General features: G+C 38.3%; 1 protein-coding gene across 1 annotated transcript in view; it reads right to left on the reverse strand.

Moving 5' to 3' along the window:
- LOC107688141 (caskin-1-like) overlaps window positions 1-20,168 on the reverse strand; it is a 95,938-nt gene that overhangs the window by 26,135 nt on the left and 49,635 nt on the right. Inside the window, exon 3 of the mRNA XM_016485722.1 lies at window positions 14,068-14,119. Coding sequence (XP_016341208.1) covers window positions 14,068-14,119 — 52 coding nt within the window. The remainder of the gene's footprint in view (window positions 1-14,067; window positions 14,120-20,168) is intronic.

A 20,168-nucleotide genomic window follows, 5' to 3' on the forward strand; every position in this document is an offset into this window, starting at 1 on the left:
TTTCTTGCCATGCTGCGGACGCAAGCTTCAGACGAAGAAGTGAATGATGTGTGCTCCCGGCGCCTATTTATACTATAGTCGCACCGGAAGTGACGTCATGGCTGTCGCCGGCCTACGAGTTGGTGTTTTTTCAATGTATGCTTCAGACACGGGTCACGACGAGGCGTTCCCCATAGCGACCCCTAGAGGACGCAGTGTCTCGTTCCCTACTCAGGGAACCATGGTTACATAAGTATCCTGAGACGTTTTCCACGAGGAAACAAGCTTATAAATCACATATAATGAAGTGTTTTGAAAATCTAAAATAGCAGAAGGTTTCTGTGAGGGGTAGATTTAGGAGTAGGGTTAGGGTAAGGGGATAGAAAATACAGTTATACAGTATAAAAACTGTTACGTCAATGGAATGTCACCACAAAAAATGGAAACCAGTATATGTGTGTATGTGTGTGTGTGTCTGTGTATTAACTGTAATATACAATATATACATATAAAAAATACAGATAGGCGTGCACACACACACACACACACACACACACACACACACACACACACGTGTATATATTTATATATATATATATATATATATATACAGTATATGACAAAAAATGACAATGGGATCATTAGGAATAACTAATAATTGTTTATTGATTTATAGTTGGCCCTGTTAATACAAAGACCAACAGCACTTAACAGATGTTTATGTCTCTTGCTCTCCTGATTTCTCCTGTGCCTCCCTTCAGCTAGACCACATCAACTGCCTTTACAAAGGACTATACTGGCGGACAACACTGTCAACCACATACACTCATTAACTTGAACAGAACTGAACATCTGAGGTTAATACAAGGAGCCTGTGTTTGAACTGCAACCTCATTCATCAGTGTGCATGTGTCACTGTGTGTATGTTTGCTCAGCTGTTTTTGATAATAGCAAAGTTTGCCAGTGTAAGAACATGTGATTATATATGAGGCAGCAGATTGTGTGTGTCTGTTTGTATATACAAGATTGAACCATTCCATCTTGAATGTGGCACCAAAAACAGCTGTGACTTTCCAAACACAAACTCATACAGCTACAGTACATTCCAGTCTTCAATAGATAAAAACATTTCAGACTATTTAGAATATGCAGAAAATCACAGCCACTAAAGAACTTTTATTTATTTTAGTTTTTAATAAATCTATTGAAAATTTTTGTTCAGGGTAGTGGACAAATACTTATATAATGAATATCCTTTATGTTCTTTAGTATTTTCCCACAATGCATTATGATTTAGCATGTCCGGAGTGCAGTAGGGTCCTGTGCTCTTAACCCAGTAGTGCAGACGGTTCTTCAAAGTGGCAGAGACAAAAAGCCCTCACTGGATTTTCTGTCACAACTTGCTCTCTGTGATTGGTGCATAAAATATGCAGTAACCATGGCTACGGTTGTGAGGCTCTGGTTGCCAGCGCAACTGTGAACGTAAACCCTTGGAGTGTGGCGGCTCAGAGCAGAATACTAAACTCACAGGAACCCTGTCTGACCCATCTCTCCCTCTCTCACTGGCACTAGCATGCAGGTTTGCACTGTGCTGCTGCAGCAGAGCATGCTGGGGGATGGGCCAGAAAACCCCACTCTCCCCACCAAACGTCCCCCTTTTCCCAGGCTCCACATCACAAGCCATACAATATTCATTGTTCTCTGCACTTTGTGGCACTTTCTCTATTAGTAGGCCAGATACAGTAAGCCTCGTCTCTCTTCATATATGCGTGTATGTCTTTCTCTCTCGTGTGTCACTACAGGGCAAGACAGAGGTGAACACATATACACACATGCGGCCTGACCTACTTTTCTTAATGAGGGTACTACTAAAGCCCAAGGCGTTCCCTCCAAAGGAAGCACCATCAGCACTCCTCCATTCACTAAGCAGCATGTCTGATGAGATATTGTTTACCACCATCGTCATCATTATCATCATCATCATCACCATAATGAAAGAGAAATACATTAAAAAAAATTATTAAAAGTAAACTGGGACATAAAAAGGACTAAAAGTGCTTCAGCTTTGCCATCACTGGAATTAATTACATTTTAAAATATATTAGAACAGTAATCAGTTATTTTGAATTGCAATAATATTAAAAAATATATATATTATTTTACTGTTTTTTTATTTTATTTTAAGTGACATAAGTAACTTTAAAACATATTACCAACTAGGGTTGCAAAAAGGTGGAAAATGTCCAGTAAACTTCGGAAACATTCCAGAAATTATGGAAACTTTCCAGGATTTTTTGGAATATTCCAGGGATTTTTGGAAAGTTTCCAGAAATTTACCGGACATTTATCACCGTTTTGCAACCCTATTACCAATCACAAACTTTTAAACAATAGTGTATATCCATAATAACAAATGAAATATTTGAAATATGTGAAATAATTGTATTTAAAAATTATATAGTTAGATGTATGTGAGATAGATAGATAGATAGATAGATAGATAGATAAAGTGACGTGACATGTGACATGTGGCCAAGTATGGTGACCTATACTCGGAATTAGTGCTCTGCATTTATCCCATCCAAAGTGCACACACACAGCAGTGAACACACACACACACCGTGAACACACACCTGGAGCAGTGGGCAGCCATTTTTTGCTGCGGCGCCCGGGGAGCAGTTGGTGGTTCGGTGCCTTGCTCAAGGGCACCTCAGTCGTGGTATTGAAGGTGGGAGAGAGCGCTGGACATTCACTCCCCCCACCTACAATCCCTGCCGGTACGAGATAGATAGATAGATAGATAGATAGATAGATCTAATATCTATCTAATATTAGAAGAACTGTTGTGTTAATAAGGTAGCAATTATAACTAGTTTTGATTATTCATAACTATCAGTGGACTCACAGCTATATAAAATCTCTAAACTTGTCTGCACCCTCTTTGAAATGTCACAGTACTAGCAAGAATTGGCAGCTCTGTTACATAAACAAAAACTACCTCTTAATGTGTTACAGCAGAGCCATGAAACTACATGCTCTGGAGACTGTATATTGACCTCCACATTTCACTGTTAATTTCACTGCTACTCATCCATCAGTGATCTCACACACTTGGTTTCTGGCAGCCACATCAGTTGGATCATGGGTAATAATCCAGGCACATCTAACGCTCTACTGGCTCCTCTGCCTCTTAAACATTTATCTCCAACAAAATGCCATCAAACAAGACAATCATCTGTGTCAGTGCTGGCAATATCCATCTCGGAAATATCTCAGCTCTAATGTTTCTCAGTTGTTCTTTCTCCATGACTTTTTTTTTTTATGATGGCAAGTTTCATATCGTTTTATTAAAGGTTGAGGCAGCAAAATGACAGGCTCTTCCTTGCTCATAAATCAAATTCCCACCATTGCTCCTCTAGTGCTCCCATTTAAGGGAATGATCTCAGATTAGAAAGAACATTAAGCCTCTTATGAGAACACTTTAGATGTATTATCACAAGATGTCTGTTATCTCTATTAGAGAGCAGGGACGCTATACATATGGATGTCATAATGTGAGTACGACATACCTACAAAATGTTATTTTCTCAATTTGGATTGGCCAAGGTGGTGGGAAAACTGCTTTCGCTGTATGTTGCTTGGCGACATGGCAAGAATAGTTATAAAAGGAACCAGACAAAAAAAAATATCTAAACTACCCGGCCAAATTGAGTATTGATTCACCAATATGGAATTTTGAAAAATACTGATTATTAATTATTGCAAAGACAAAACCTGACTTATTGACAAGTTATGTGAGGTCCCATGATCTTCTCACTATTCACTACCGCTGAAAAGTTTGGGGTGGGTACGTTTTATTTTAATATTTTTTAAGGTGAGCAAGTCTCCTATATGATCACCTAGGCTACATTTATTTGATTAAATATATAGTAAAAACTGTAATATTGTAAAATATTACAATATTATTATTTTGTTAATAGTTATTTTCTATTGTTATACATATTTAAAATGTAATTTACTCCTGTGATGGTAAAGCTGAATTTTCAGCATCATTACTCCAGTCTTCAGTGAATCACGTTCCTTCAGAAATCATTCTAATATGCTGATTTGCTGCTCGAGAAACATTTCTTATTATTATCAATGTTGAAAGCAGTTGTGCTGCTTAATAATTTTGTGGAAACATTGATACATGTACTTTAACCAGCTTTATTGTCCAAAACCAATATAACTGCAGATACCTACAATTTTGTTAAATTATATACCAGAACTTTTGCTCATATGAAAAAACTTTAAACTAATGCCATCCTAAAAAAAGTGACTTTTATGGTTTCAAAGCAAGTCACGGTATGGCTTTCACTTCATTTTTTTTTGTTTGTTGTTATATTGATTGGCAGCCATAACACGAACCATTAGTATATTAAAAGTCTAAAGATGACGAATTGCATGGAAGAAACTGCAGAGTTGCAGTTCAAGAAATGAAAAGTCATAATTAGCTGATTGGGTTTAGACAGAACAATTAAGGCTTTATTAATACTCACGGAGCGTGGTAATGAATTCAATAAAAGAACAGCATCATTAATCCTGCCACTGAGTCGCAGCTGCCCAAACTGTGTGTTTTGAAGACATCAGCAGGTTTATAGATTAGGTTGTTTTTGATCCTCAGCATTACACACATTGTTCATTAAAAGAAATTGAGCATCATCTGGCTGAGCTAAAGCTGCATGTTTAATTAGATAACTGCTGCTCATTTCATGTGGTAGTGACATAATAATGACATGAAAATGAACCTGTTTTTGTTGTTGTTTTTTAAACAAATCTTTTAAGTGAACAAACCATTCTCATTAATTTTCGTACACTGACACTTATTTATTATTCACTTAAGTCTATCACTTTTGAAGCCAATGAGACCTTGGTGGCTAGAAAACATTATGATAAAACATTATAAAACTGTCTTTTATATCTTGATAAAAAGTCACACTCAACAGATCACACAATGGAGGAAAAATTACAGATCTGCTTTGTTGTCACCCAAATGATGTTGTTGATTTTAACAAATCAAATCAAATCGGCACATAAAACAAAGCACATAAAAATTATCATTTTTCACCCTCTGCTAGCGTAAATATTAAATCTAAATAAATAGACACTGAACAAATCAATGAACTAATCTAAACTAATCATTTTAGTTAACAGACTCAAAACACTCGAATCCTGGGATGAATCCATTTTCATGAAATGAAAGACGGAGGATGAAGCCCCCACAAACAGGGTCTATCAACCCTATGTTTATCAGGTCATGGGAGACAGATTTTGAATCCACCTGGAAGTAATGGACAGACAGGTCATGTACGATCCACAGTCAATTTGAAAGCTGTTATGGTATGTGATATTGACAATCACACAGAGCTGTATGTGATAACATGGTAAGATTATAGCCTGGTGAACACAGCCTCACAGCAGACGGCAGTCATGTTGCAATTTTCCTCAAGCTCATTTTAAATAGAGCTTATCTCAGAATCCACAAAAAAGCCTCCTGTTTTGCTGTGGCTCTGCTGGGCCTCAACTCTGACCGCAATGAGTGTGTGTTTGTGCGGCTGTCAGTACCAGTGACCTTCACACTGAGTGCCTGTGGCACTGAGACACACTGCCTTCACAAACCTGTCTAAAACATTGTCACAACAAGCCTTTAAATCAGTGCTTAGTGTGCGCCCCATTTAAAGCGTCTTTGTTTTTATTGTTCCCGCAGATGCCCACCGGAACATTCTACTACAGAATCCTCCTAGCAGCATCAAGCACCTGACATTCCTCATGCTGTGCTCCTGCTGCTTCCTGTGCTCCTGATGCGTCTCAAAATGCTCTGACAAACAGATCTGACATAAATATAGATTTAAATATAATAATAATAATAATAATTTAATACTTTTAATAAAATATTTGTAATTTAACTTTTTATTAGAGATGTTTGTGAAACATTACTATTCTTCTATTCTCACTATTCTTAAAACCTCTTCTTGCAGCCAAAACGTCATGGCACCGTGCTATGGGCATAAATAATAATACCTCAAATCATGCAGCTTATTGAGGAGAGATGTGTTTTTTCTTTTTAAATGTAAGGATTTTTTTTAAGAGATCAGCCTTATAACTTTTGTTTCCTAGCAATCCCAGAGTGGTGGAACAAGTATGCTAAACACTAAGATATGGTTAACACTATGTCCTAACCAGATGTGACACGACTCTGTGACATGCGATAAAAGGTATCTTTTCCATGTTAATCAGAGTTTTTGTCCTAACCAGCCGCGACATACACGCGACAAGTGACATTGGATTCTATTTCAGAAACAGTTTCTATTTCTGCAACATTGCGGCTGGAACAACATACATACTATGATGATCTCAGGTACTGATTATGTGCTTTATTCGATGTTTACTGAATAAATGAAAGCAAACAATGAATGTTAAACTCAACGAGAACCAACAACCTTATTCCATAACAAAGATAATCAGTATTATGTTAAAAATGTTTAATATTTATGAATTAAATTATAATCTTATTCATTTCGTTTTGTGCAGTGAGTTTTCAGTGTCCCCTCACACATGCTTCTGATTGGATGTGATATTTGATTGATTTTGCCACATCGCGTAGCCGTGTTGCGTCTGGTGTGGACAGACAAATTGCATGTCACTGGAATCTTATCACTAGGACACAGTGTAAGACTAACTTTACTTTTATAATTTAACTTTAAGACTGATCCATGTGCAGCTCTTCAGTGTAACCTTCATAGGGCCTCTCAATTACACGGGGTGTGAGATATTAAAGTGATCGCAGGGGAGGGTGATGTAGATGTCTGACTGTCATTTCGAGGCTAGAAGGACCACCAACTGGGAGTTTAAGCTCAGAAAAGAGGGATCCATTCCACTCCATTTTCTCACTGCTGCTGCTCTATTCTCCACTCAGCAGACAACATAATTTCATCTCTGCTTAGAAAGCAATAGTCTATGGAGAAGGAATTAATGTGCGAGTAATTTATCTTGCTGATACAAATGTGAGCTCGGCCTGAGGAAGGCTGTGCATGTAAATACACTACATGGCATTTGTGAGGATTCAGGCTGCGTGGAGGTGTTCATCGGTTTAGAGTTACAGCTTTAATTTCCTTCAAACCCAGAGCTGTGATGATGAATGCCACCGTTGTTCAGTGACAGTGATCAATAGAAGAGATTTTTTCATTATTCTGTCGGTTCCACAGCTTGACAAGACTACAGCAAAATAAAACAGCCTTTGATCTATGGATCGCTGAGCTCAAAGCAGGACAGGCCCCTGTTGTATTTTTGGGTCATTTGAAATATGATTAGTGGGTGTGTTGCTGTGATTGGTTTAAGGATCGTTTTGTTAGATGATGTTTGTGTATTTGTGCCTGACTGCATATGTGTGAGAGTGCGTCAGCGCGTGTTTGCCTATCCGTCTGCGCATGTGAGAATCAGTGAGTGTTAATGGCAGTCTGCCCATCCACCGTGTACACGAGTGTGCTTTTGTGTGTGAGGTGCAAATTCTGTGAAATTCTGTCTTCGCTGGAGCCTTCTGGCTGGAGAATAGGCTGTGCTCATCACACTGACTGCAGAAAAAAAAAGGGGGGAGGGGACCTATTGGCCCCTAAAATTTTTACTTTTAGGAGCCAAATGTTTTTTTAAGCTGACACACTCTAAAAAATGCTGGGTTGTTTCAGCCCAACTTTGGGTCAAATCTGGACTAATCCAGCTGTTGGGTTACATTTTTTTATAAAATTTTTAACCCAAAAGTTGGGTTAGTCCGTATTGGTCCATCAAAGTTGGGTTGAAACAACCCAGTATTTTTTAGAGTGCAGTATCGCTAGATATTAGGGGTGTGCGATATTAATCGTCTATGATAATATCTTACTTGTTGTTTTAATGATGTGCAAGTATGTCACTTAGGGATGTAACAATTCACTCAACTCACAATGTGATGCGATTCACGATACGATTTTCTCACAATTTTTTATTTTTTTAACAAAATGAGATTCAAGACAAATTATAAATGAAAAGGTGTCCTTTTATTATTGCTTGGACAAAATGCTGGACATTTCTTTGTGGAATTGAAATATGTCAAATAACACTAAACTGAAATAAAAAAAAAAACCAAATCAAATAATTAAATAACACAAATAAAATAAATCTCTTCATATAAACAAACTAAGGCTTTCCCTGTGCTCTTTCCATTTAAAATTAGAGGCAACAACTGTATTTTAATCACGATCCAAACAAAGATGCTGCATACATGCAGTTTTTAATCTAAATTAGATTGTATAATTTCGAAATTTGAAGCAAAAACAGCATGGTCCGACTTTAGTTTTGTAAAACTATAGTACATAAAACATATCTGCACGAAACAAAAACAGCAGACGGGCTGAATGAGAGCGCAAATTCACTCTCTGACAGCAGGTGGCGCTTATGGAATAGCAGCTATATAGCGTTTCCTTGGTTACCGCTGTAAACAAATCAGTGCTGCGCTTATAAACACTGCTTGAATTGCTATTTTTTTATTCCATTGTTTTTACTGAGCTGCATCAACAGAAATAACTGACCATGCAGCACAAGAAACACTGGTGCTTCAACCCAGATGTCTTTCTGCTCTGTGCATTATATCTTAACACAGAGTCTTCTTTTCAGCTGTGCTGTACTCAAGAAAAATTACAGTAGAGAGCATGATTAACAACCAATATGTACACCATTATAACATCCGAGGGAAAAAATCTACAGGATATGTGGAACAAAACAGCCCAACAAATGGCTGATTTAACTCTCGATGACGCTGGCACAAATAACACAATGCTTTCTGCCTCTGAAACACTAGACAGAACTGAACAAACATCAAGGGTGGCTGAAAGAGTTATTGAATGTGGCAGGACCAATTTGGATGAGAGAAAATATGTCAAACTCTCATAATCTAGCTAGACTTTATCAGCAATCAACATGCAATTATGCTGTACAATGTACAGTCCCAAAGAGCATTTGGACAGTTAAGCCACATTTTAAAATGTATACTATGGAATTATGGACACTGTGCCATCTGTGGTTTAAATAGGGATGTAACGGTATGAAAATTTCTTATCACGGTTATAGTGACCAAAATTATCACGGTTATCAGTATTATCACGGTATTGTTAAAATGTGCTGGAGATGTTCAAAAAGTACCGACACATAAATCACTTCACCAAGTTTTATATTTAAAAATCAACAAACAACAAATAAAATGACTTTTTGTTTGCATAATCACTAAAGCAATAACATTTTCAATCCAACCAGATTTTAAATGACAACTTGACTGACAACAGTTTAATAGCATGTTGAAATATCTAATGTAAATGTTCAAATAAAGCTTTGAAAAAGTTTAATAAAAAGGTAAACCTCACATTTCAGCCTTTAAATAAAGAAAAGGGTTAAGTCTAAATTATAATAGATGAATAAATTATGATATGTATTTTATCTGCTCCATAAATTATTCTTGATAACTTATCTAAATTGTATAAATGTGTAGAATCCACATAAGCTTGTTTTTCATCAACACGTCAAAATTTACAGCAGGGCATGCAAATTTGGTCCGTTTTTGGCCAGACAGAAACTGCACACAGGCTGAATGTAAATATAAGTCTCTGTAAATCCACTCGCTGACACTAGGTGGCGCTTATGGAAAAGCTGAATTAGAGCTGTTTCCCGTAAACTCCGTGGACAAAGCACAAGATGAAAACAAAATGCCTTCAAATCGTTTCTGAAGACAGTCAGAACCTTCAGCGGTACATTCATATAAATAATTCATTCATATATTCATTTGTATAATTCCCTTAGCACTCTTTTAAAACCTCCCAGCTTTTCCGCCCTGTTTTCACTCAAAACGAAACTAGTCTGCGTGCTGTGCGCACTTGAGACTGTTACTGAAAACTGCTTTATGCTGAACAGTATTTACTTTTCGTGAGTTGTTCAAATCGCGGTAATCTAATACGGTTTTAATGATTATTAAAATATGAAACGGTAATACTAACCGCGGGGAATTTTATCATGATTTATCGTCAAATCGGTAATCGTTACATCCCTAGGTTTAAACATAACATTTTTTTTTTTCAATGTTTATGGACATTTTCTGTCAAATCTCACCGAACACCTCTGAATATAAAACACAGGGTATATGAATAACTAAATTTATCATGCCAAAAAGAAATTATATTAAAAAACAATATAAGTACAGTAGTAACATCTGACTACCAAAAAGGGTTTAAATACTATTGCCTTAATTTTGAGCAGTATATCTGTCCCTTTAAAATCTAATAAACTTCTTTTAATATTTTGCTTAAAAAGTGTGTCTGTGATGCATTTATTTACCTAAATGCCACATGGTTTAATATTTTGTAAAAATAATAAAATATTTTTTTAATCACTGTATAATAATTAAGCATCGATTAGGTTGAAATTAAAGAGCAGTTATGGATCAGTACGGTTCTGTAATGTATATGGAGGTGAGTTGGATAAGAGAGGGAGCTGTGGGAGTTCACAGCATGTTCTATGATACTAGGGCTCTACATACAGTTTTTATAGCAAAAAGTAACAAAAGTAACAACAATAAGTGTTTGAGGCCAGTGCATTTGATTTAAGGCTTGAATTTCCCATTAGCATTGGAAAATTCTCTATTTTAGGACTGTAACTTTGAGTATGCACTAGAATACTGAGTGTGTACTAGAGCTGCATGACCAGCAGTGAAAATTACATACTCGAAACCTAAAACTCTGCACTGCCTTCCAACTTCCAAATGAAAACCCTTGAGATGGGACTATGATCATTTTTAGTGCATAATTAATTATTGAAATGTATACTATTGCATAATCTTCATAGTTTGGGAATGCTAATTAGAAAGGAGGAACAACAGGATAATCATTCTCCTCAGCTGTGTGGGCCAGAACTATTGTTCAGTACTGACAGTTGCCCATGCATCCTTGTCACATGCAAAAAAGCTTTTACTGTCATTTGAGGTTATACACCATGACCATTTTTAGTTTGCATTCATATGGAGCTGCGTGGATGGCAAACTGTCCTGTTTCCCAGCAGACACGGGGAAGAACGCTATGCCTGTCTCTAAGGGCTGTTCACTCTATCACTTTCACTAACAGCAGCACAGCCATAAAAGAGACTCTGTGGAGCACTAACTACTGGTGTCACACTTTTTTCCACCCATAAATCACTCTCACTCTTCATGCTTCACTCACAACACTTTTTGGCAAAAGCACTCCAATCATAACTTACACAGAGTCAAGTATTAGGTTGATTTGCCTAAAAAGTACTATTGTTCCAAATTACTCATCACAGCAACAATGGTTCAACCAATGGCATGCATTTGAGGCAGGCTCTGTTTGATCAAACAATAATAGACAGGAGGAAACCTTTTCGGAAACAGTCATGATTTTTGCTATCACATTTGATGACCCCTGAAGAACAGAAATTACACGCTTCAGCTTTAAGTACCTCACTGGCCTGTTTTCATGAAACAGCCAGCATAGCGCCTCTGGCTTTGGCATGTTTGAGATTTCACCGATTTAACTGGTCTGTAGGTGATAAAACCGTTAACACCTGGTAAATGGGCTTCTATTGGGCCTATAATATGAGCGGTGGAATTTGGAAGCGGATCAGAATATGCCATATGAGGTCCGTATTCCATCAAGAGTGGAGCTGCTCGCAGCAATCTACATCAGTCAGCCTGAATACAGGGCTGTTTTCAGCAGCTGCTGCTCAATGTGACAGAGAACATCTGTGTGTCTTTTTCTGCTGCTTTAACTCTTTCACCACTCAGGCCTGGCCTGACGTTTCCAAACAGAGCACGGTGAGGACTGATATTAAATAAAACACAAGGATGGAGTAAGTCCCTAGTAAATGGCTGCCTAGGTTTATGGGGAAACAAGTGGGTGCTTCTATTTCAAGACACAAAGGTTATGGAGGAGAATTTCTATCTATAGTGAGCTGCTGCCTTTGTGCTCTTGCTCTCTGATGGTTTGTTTATCAACCTTTTTGCCTCTTAAATCAGACCTTCAGATGAAAGGTACTATATGTTAGAACTGACTCCAATAATGGCAATGTGAAAAGTGCAGAGCTATGGATTCTACTTAGAATAGAGACACTATTTTCACATCCTTCATCAATTATTCAGTTGTTTACATCAATAGAATGGCCTATTATTTCGTTTTTAAATTGTGGGAAATAGTGATTTAATTTGCTTTTGAGTGAACCTTCAGAAATCATTCTAATATGCTGACTGGATGCTCAAGAAACATTTATGATTATTATCAAGGTTGAATAAGCAGTTGTTTTGTGGATATTTGCAATTATTTGAAATAAAAATGTTCTGTTACACATGTCTTTACTGTCACTTTTGATGAATTGATGTATTCTTGCTGAATATAAGTATTTAAAAATCTTACTGACCCAAACTTTTAAACAGTAATGTATCTAGAAAAAAAATCTAGATAAGTCAACCTCACTAAATGACTAGTTGGTTGTCTGATGAGTTGGCCCATCATTAAGCAGCATATTTTGTGACTTTATGACGCATCAAGGGGCTAGGACAATATTTTTGAGAGTAGGACCCCCATTCACAAGCTATGGTACCCATCACAAGTACAGCATCCCATGATGGCAGTCCTGTCACGTATATTTACTGATACATGATAAGCAAGATTGAGACTGATGTGTCTTTGTCTTTGACTTTGACTCTAGCTTCGATGCACATACTAAATGTGTAAACTAAACTCTGCCAAACTTCTCTCAGAAATGTTTTGTAGAAGCGTCTTTCAGATCTTTTTATAGTGCCCACAGTTAACCCGCTGGATAGTGAGGAAAAATATGGGTCAGTAAAATCTGCTCTTCAAAACTGAAAACAAATATTACATCACACTGAGCACAGACAGAACTGGGTTGCTTTGTTGTATGAAAATATTTAGAGGTACAAATATGAGCCTGGAGATGTTCGCTCTGGGGACAAGAGGAGGTGTTATGCCTCTTTGTAAAAATGATTGAGTCTGCAACAAATAGGGCTCATATTAAAAAAAATCAGCATGTACTATTATAGTCTAATGGAGGTAAACAACAGCTGTCAAACCTGCATACATTTCCAAATGACAACAGCGCTCTCACACCTGAAATGACTTGAACTGAATGATGTTTCCAACACAAGCACACAGAAGACAGATTGACTCCCTTTTGACTGAGGAGAAATCTAACATCGCTGAGACATCTCCTCTTAGAAGACTACGACATGCTTTCCATTGTTGATTTTTAGTAAAAAATTGGGGTGGACAAAAGAGACTGATGCTCTAATGGAAAAATCAAAGAGCTGACTGCAGGACTAGAGACAGCAGCGAGGGGAGAAACAGCGAATGCTGCCCAGCCATGATTGTTTCTGTATATTCGCTGTTCCCAGACAGAAGAATGTTATGAGATGTAGTGGAAAAGCTTCTCTGTGACTCATCTCTCTCTCTGTCTGCAGGCCGCCCGAAGTGGGACAAGAGTACTTGGTGATACACACAAAAAAAAAAAAGGGTGAGGGGCCAGAGAGGCTCAGGCCATCTTCTGTTGTTCACAGGCTTTGTCGAGACATGCAGTTGGAAAAGTTGGAGTGGCGATGGGTCACAAGCATTGAGAGGTCTGGATGCCAGATGAAGCACAGCAAGGAAATGTTACAACAAGAATGCATCTTATAGATCTGCAGCTGTGCTTTCTTGAATCTGCAACGGACAGTGAAAACGTCTGAAAAACATCTTTAAATGGCTTCAAGCTTCAAAGAAGTATTGTGCTTATGTTGCCAAAATTCTACTTGGCCATCTCCATAGTACTGTATCATAGGAATTTATAGATTTTTTTCCAGTTGTATTTGCCCTATACAAAAAGGTGCTATTTTGAGTGATGGTATGACATAAATACCATAGTACTTATGAGCTCTGGCAGATCCCGAGGATATTTGGCAGTCAGGCAGAAACGATCATGTTTACAAGAGACTGCCACATGGAGCCATATAAAGCCCTTATATGTCCCACTCACCCATCAGTGTCCTGGAAGTTGACGTTCACCTTCTTGGCAGAACCCAGCAACTCTAAAGAAAGAAGAGAGGGAAAGAAGGATGAGTATGATTAAAAAGCAACAATAGTACACTGTGGGAGTAAGGACATTTCACAGCATGTTCTATGATACTAGGGCTCTACATACAGTTTTTATAGCAAAAAGTAACAACATTTCCACAAATAAGTGTTTGAGGCCAGTGCATTTGATTTAAGGCTTGAATTTCCCATTAGCATTGGAAAATTCTCTATTTTAGGACTGTAACTTTGAGTATGCACTAGAATACTGAGTGTGTACTAGAGCTGCATGACCAGCAGTGAAAATTACATACTCGAAACCTAAAACTCTGCACTGCCTTCCAACTTCCAAATGAAAACCCTTGAGATGGGACTATGATCATTTTTAGTGCATAATTAATTATTGAAATGTATACTATTGCATAATCTTCATAGTTTGGGAATGCTAATTAGAAAGGAGGAACAACAGGATAATCATTCTCCTCAGCTGTGTGGGCCAGAACTATTGTTCAGTACTGACAGTTGCCCATGCATCCTTGTCACATGCAAAAAAGCTTTTACTGTCATTTGAGGTTATACACCATGACCATTTTTAGTTTGCATTCATATGGAGCTGCGTGGATGGCAAACTGTCCTGTTTCCCAGCAGACACGGGGAAGAACGCTATGCCTGTCTCTAAGGGCTGTTCACTCTATCACTTTCACTAACAGCAGCACAGCCATAAAAGAGACTCTGTGGAGCACTAACTACTGGTGTCACACTTTTTTCCACCCATAAATCACTCTCACTCTTCATGCTTCACTCACAACACTTTTTGGCAAAAGCACTCCAATCATAACTTACACAGAGTCAAGTATTAGGTTGATTTGCCTAAAAAGTACTATTGTTCCAAATTACTCATCACAGCAACAATGGTTCAACCAATGGCATGCATTTGAGGCAGGCTCTGTTTGATCAAACAATAATAGACAGGAGGAAACCTTTTCGGAAACAGTCATGATTTTTGCTATCACATTTGATGACCCCTGAAGAACAGAAATTACACGCTTCAGCTTTAAGTACCTCACTGGCCTGTTTTCATGAAACAGCCAGCATAGCGCCTCTGGCTTTGGCATGTTTGAGATTTCACCGATTTAACTGGTCTGTAGGTGATAAAACCGTTAACACCTGGTAAATGGGCTTCTATTGGGCCTATAATATGAGCGGTGGAATTTGGAAGCGGATCAGAATATGCCATATGAGGTCCGTATTCCATCAAGAGTGGAGCTGCTCGCAGCAATCTACATCAGTCAGCCTGAATACAGGGCTGTTTTCAGCAGCTGCTGCTCAATGTGACAGAGAACATCTGTGTGTCTTTTTCTGCTGCTTTAACTCTTTCACCACTCAGGCCTGGCCTGACGTTTCCAAACAGAGCACGGTGAGGACTGATATTAAATAAAACACAAGGATGGAGTAAGTCCCTAGTAAATGGCTGCCTAGGTTTATGGGGAAACAAGTGGGTGCTTCTATTTCAAGACACAAAGGTTATGGAGGAGAATTTCTATCTATAGTGAGCTGCTGCCTTTGTGCTCTTGCTCTCTGATGGTTTGTTTATCAACCTTTTTGCCTCTTAAATCAGACCTTCAGATGAAAGGTACTATATGTTAGAACTGACTCCAATAATGGCAATGTGAAAAGTGCAGAGCTATGGATTCTACTTAGAATAGAGACACTATTTTCACATCCTTCATCAATTATTCAGTTGTTTACATCAATAGAATGGCCTATTATTTCGTTTTTAAATTGTGGGAAATAGTGATTTAATTTGCTTTTGAGTGAACCTTCAGAAATCATTCTAATATGCTGACTGGATGCTCAAGAAACATTTATGATTATTATCAAGGTTGAATAAGCAGTTGTTTTGTGGATATTTGCAATTATTTGAAATAAAAATGTTCTGTTACACATGTCTTTACTGTCACTTTTGATGAATTGATGTATTCTTGCTGAATATAAGTATTTAAAAATCTTACTGACCCAAACTTTTAAACAGTAATGTATCTAGAAAAAAAATCTAGATAAGTCAACCTCACTAAATGACTAGTTGGTTGTCTGATGAGTTGGCCCATCATTAAGCAGCATATTTTGTGACTTTATGACGCATCAAGGGGCTAGGACAATATTTTTGAGAGTAGGACCCCCATTCACAAGCTATGGTACCCATCACAAGTACAGCATCCCATGATGGCAGTCCTGTCACGTATATTTACTGATACATGATAAGCAAGATTGAGACTGATGTGTCTTTGTCTTTGACTTTGACTCTAGCTTCGATGCACATACTAAATGTGTAAACTAAACTCTGCCAAACTTCTCTCAGAAATGTTTTGTAGAAGCGTCTTTCAGATCTTTTTATAGTGCCCACAGTTAACCCGCTGGATAGTGAGGAAAAATATGGGTCAGTAAAATCTGCTCTTCAAAACTGAAAACAAATATTACATCACACTGAGCACAGACAGAACTGGGTTGCTTTGTTGTATGAAAATATTTAGAGGTACAAATATGAGCCTGGAGATGTTCGCTCTGGGGACAAGAGGAGGTGTTATGCCTCTTTGTAAAAATGATTGAGTCTGCAACAAATAGGGCTCATATTAAAAAAAATCAGCATGTACTATTATAGTCTAATGGAGGTAAACAACAGCTGTCAAACCTGCATACATTTCCAAATGACAACAGCGCTCTCACACCTGAAATGACTTGAACTGAATGATGTTTCCAACACAAGCACACAGAAGACAGATTGACTCCCTTTTGACTGAGGAGAAATCTAACATCGCTGAGACATCTCCTCTTAGAAGACTACGACATGCTTTCCATTGTTGATTTTTAGTAAAAAATTGGGGTGGACAAAAGAGACTGATGCTCTAATGGAAAAATCAAAGAGCTGACTGCAGGACTAGAGACAGCAGCGAGGGGAGAAACAGCGAATGCTGCCCAGCCATGATTGTTTCTGTATATTCGCTGTTCCCAGACAGAAGAATGTTATGAGATGTAGTGGAAAAGCTTCTCTGTGACTCATCTCTCTCTCTGTCTGCAGGCCGCCCGAAGTGGGACAAGAGTACTTGGTGATACACACAAAAAAAAAAAAGGGTGAGGGGCCAGAGAGGCTCAGGCCATCTTCTGTTGTTCACAGGCTTTGTCGAGACATGCAGTTGGAAAAGTTGGAGTGGCGATGGGTCACAAGCATTGAGAGGTCTGGATGCCAGATGAAGCACAGCAAGGAAATGTTACAACAAGAATGCATCTTATAGATCTGCAGCTGTGCTTTCTTGAATCTGCAACGGACAGTGAAAACGTCTGAAAAACATCTTTAAATGGCTTCAAGCTTCAAAGAAGTATTGTGCTTATGTTGCCAAAATTCTACTTGGCCATCTCCATAGTACTGTATCATAGGAATTTATAGATTTTTTTCCAGTTGTATTTGCCCTATACAAAAAGGTGCTATTTTGAGTGATGGTATGACATAAATACCATAGTACTTTAATATATGGGTTTTCAAACTGGTGTCCACCAGAAGGTCAATAGAAAATCTGAAAGATAGTGGGTGTTTTCAGACTCACCATGTTAACTTCAGATATTATGTAAATGTTTAACATGATATTTTTTTTACACATGCTGAATTATCTTCTGACAGCCCTAGATTTTAACAATTACAAATATTTTAATTTATACATACAACTTTCTAAAAGAAAAAAATATAATGCCAACTTAATTCAAAATAAATATTCTCCATATAATATTTTATCATTTGCTTTGAGTTTTGTATAAAAGAAAATATATATTACCATTCAAAAGTTTGAGGTCTGTAATATTATCTAATGTTTTGAAAGTCACTAATGATTGTCAGGGTTCTGGACTAACTGTGTGTGTTTTGCTCCCCGTGACCCAGTTTCGCCTCGTGTTAATTGTGTTAATTTGATTTGATTCCATGCACCTGTGTTCCCCTGATTTGCCCTGTGTTTATTAGCCCCAGTCTGTGTAGTCTTCCTTTGTCGGTTCTACTTGTTGGATGTTGTGAAATTCCAGTCATTCCCAGGATTAAAGACTGTTTATGTACTCCACGTCTCCTTGTTCCTTGTTCCGCACTCCTCCTAGCACAGATCGTGACAGAAGAACCGACCCAAAAAAACAGTAACCTCTGTGTGTTTACCCTCAGTTTTTGTTTCCGTGTTTTTTCCCTCAGTGTTTTGTTTCCGTTGTGTTCTATGGATCCCCTCCTTCGCCCCGAATTCCTCCTCCTCCTGCTGGAGCAGGGGGAGCGCTTGCTCAAGGACCATACCAGACTGCTTCTGGCCCTCGCCGAACTTACCAGCTACCCGGACGACGCACTCTGCGCGTTCTATGACGCTAGCCTGAACACCTCGTGCAGAGCGCCGTTGTCCGAAGATGGTCCTCGAGCGGAATTCGCCGGTGCCATCTGCTCTGCCTAGGACCTCCGGATCCTCCATGTCGCCCTGGCTCATCGGCTTTCCGTCTCTGGCTCCTCCACCACCTGCTCCGCCGCCATTGGTCGGCCCCCTGGAGTAGGCGGCCATTCCTCCTTCATGGCTCATCCCTCCATCGGCTCCACCATGGGCCGACATTATGGCTGTGGCCTGGGTCCAGCTGGGCTCCTCCTGCTCCAAGCCCATCCTGTCTCCTCCCTGGACTCTGTCTGCCGGCCCCCTCCCGGGTGTCCGTCCGTCCTCTGGAACCTCCTCCTTAGTCCCCCCGTTGTTCTACGGTGCGAGGACACACCTTCCGGGAGGGGGGTGAATTGTCAGGGTTCTGGACTGACTGTGTGTGTTCTGCTCCCCGTGACCCAGTTTCTCCTCGTGGTAATTGTGTTAATTTGATTGATTCCATGCACCTGTGTTCCCCTGATTTGCCCTGTTTATTAGCCCCAGTCTGTGTAGTCTTCCTTTGTCGGTTCTACTTGTTGGATGTTGTGAAATTCCCCTGTCATTCCCAGGATTAAAGACTGTTTATGTACTCCACATCTCCTTGTTCCTCGTTCCGCGCTCCTCCTAGCACAGATCATGACCATGATCACCCAAGCTTCATTTATTTGATAAAACATCAAGTAAAACAGTACTATTGTGAAATATAATTACAAATTAAAACAACTGTTTCCTATTTAAATATATTTTAAAACAAATTTATTCATGTGATAGCAAAGCTCAAGAAACATTTCTTTTTATTATCAATGTTGACAGCTGTGTTGCTATGAAACTATGAAATTTCAGTAACACTTTATTTTAAGCACCAATTCTCACTATTAACTAGTGCTTATTACTAGCATATTGGCTGTTTATTAGTACTTATTAGGGACCTATTAATGTGTTATTTTGTATGATCATTTTCTAGATCCCTTAACCCAACCCAATACCTAAAATTAACAACTACCTTACTAACTATTAATAAGCAGCAAATTAGGAGTTTACTGAGGGAAAACTCTTAGTTAATAGTGAATATGTGTTCCCTATTCTAAAGTGTTACCGAAATTTCTTTCAGTATTATTTGATGAATAGAAAGTTCAGAAGAACAGCATTTATTTGACATTTTTTAAGTTTTTTTTAAACATTTTAAGTGTATTTACTGTCACTTTTGTTCAATTTAATGCATCCTTGCTGAATAGAACTATATATTACTTAAAAAATAAAAATAAAGATTTGCTAATCCCAAATTTTTGAACGGTACTGTACAAGCCACAGGGGGATTCTGAGGTAATTTGCATCAAAAAGTTTGAAAACCCCTAGTCTAATATATGGTACTGAATGATTACTACTGTATATTGGTATTTAAATTGTATTTTAAGGTACTTTAAAGAATGCCATGGCATTACTTATCATAATAGTATCCAAAAATACAATGACATTACCACAGTACCATGAATAAAATAACTATTGGTACTTTTTGTTTAACAACAGCAAGACTCCATCAGCAGCAACGGCTAAACCTCAGAAACAAAGTGATACTCTGAATACAAAGCACTGAAAATGTCCCACCACAGCTGAACAGACTGTGACATTAGCACAATATGTGCGG

This window comes from Sinocyclocheilus anshuiensis, unplaced genomic scaffold (assembly GCF_001515605.1).
Source record: "Sinocyclocheilus anshuiensis isolate Anshui unplaced genomic scaffold, SAMN03320099.WGS_v1.1 scaffold249, whole genome shotgun sequence".
Taxonomy (NCBI): Eukaryota; Metazoa; Chordata; class Actinopteri; order Cypriniformes; family Cyprinidae; genus Sinocyclocheilus; species Sinocyclocheilus anshuiensis.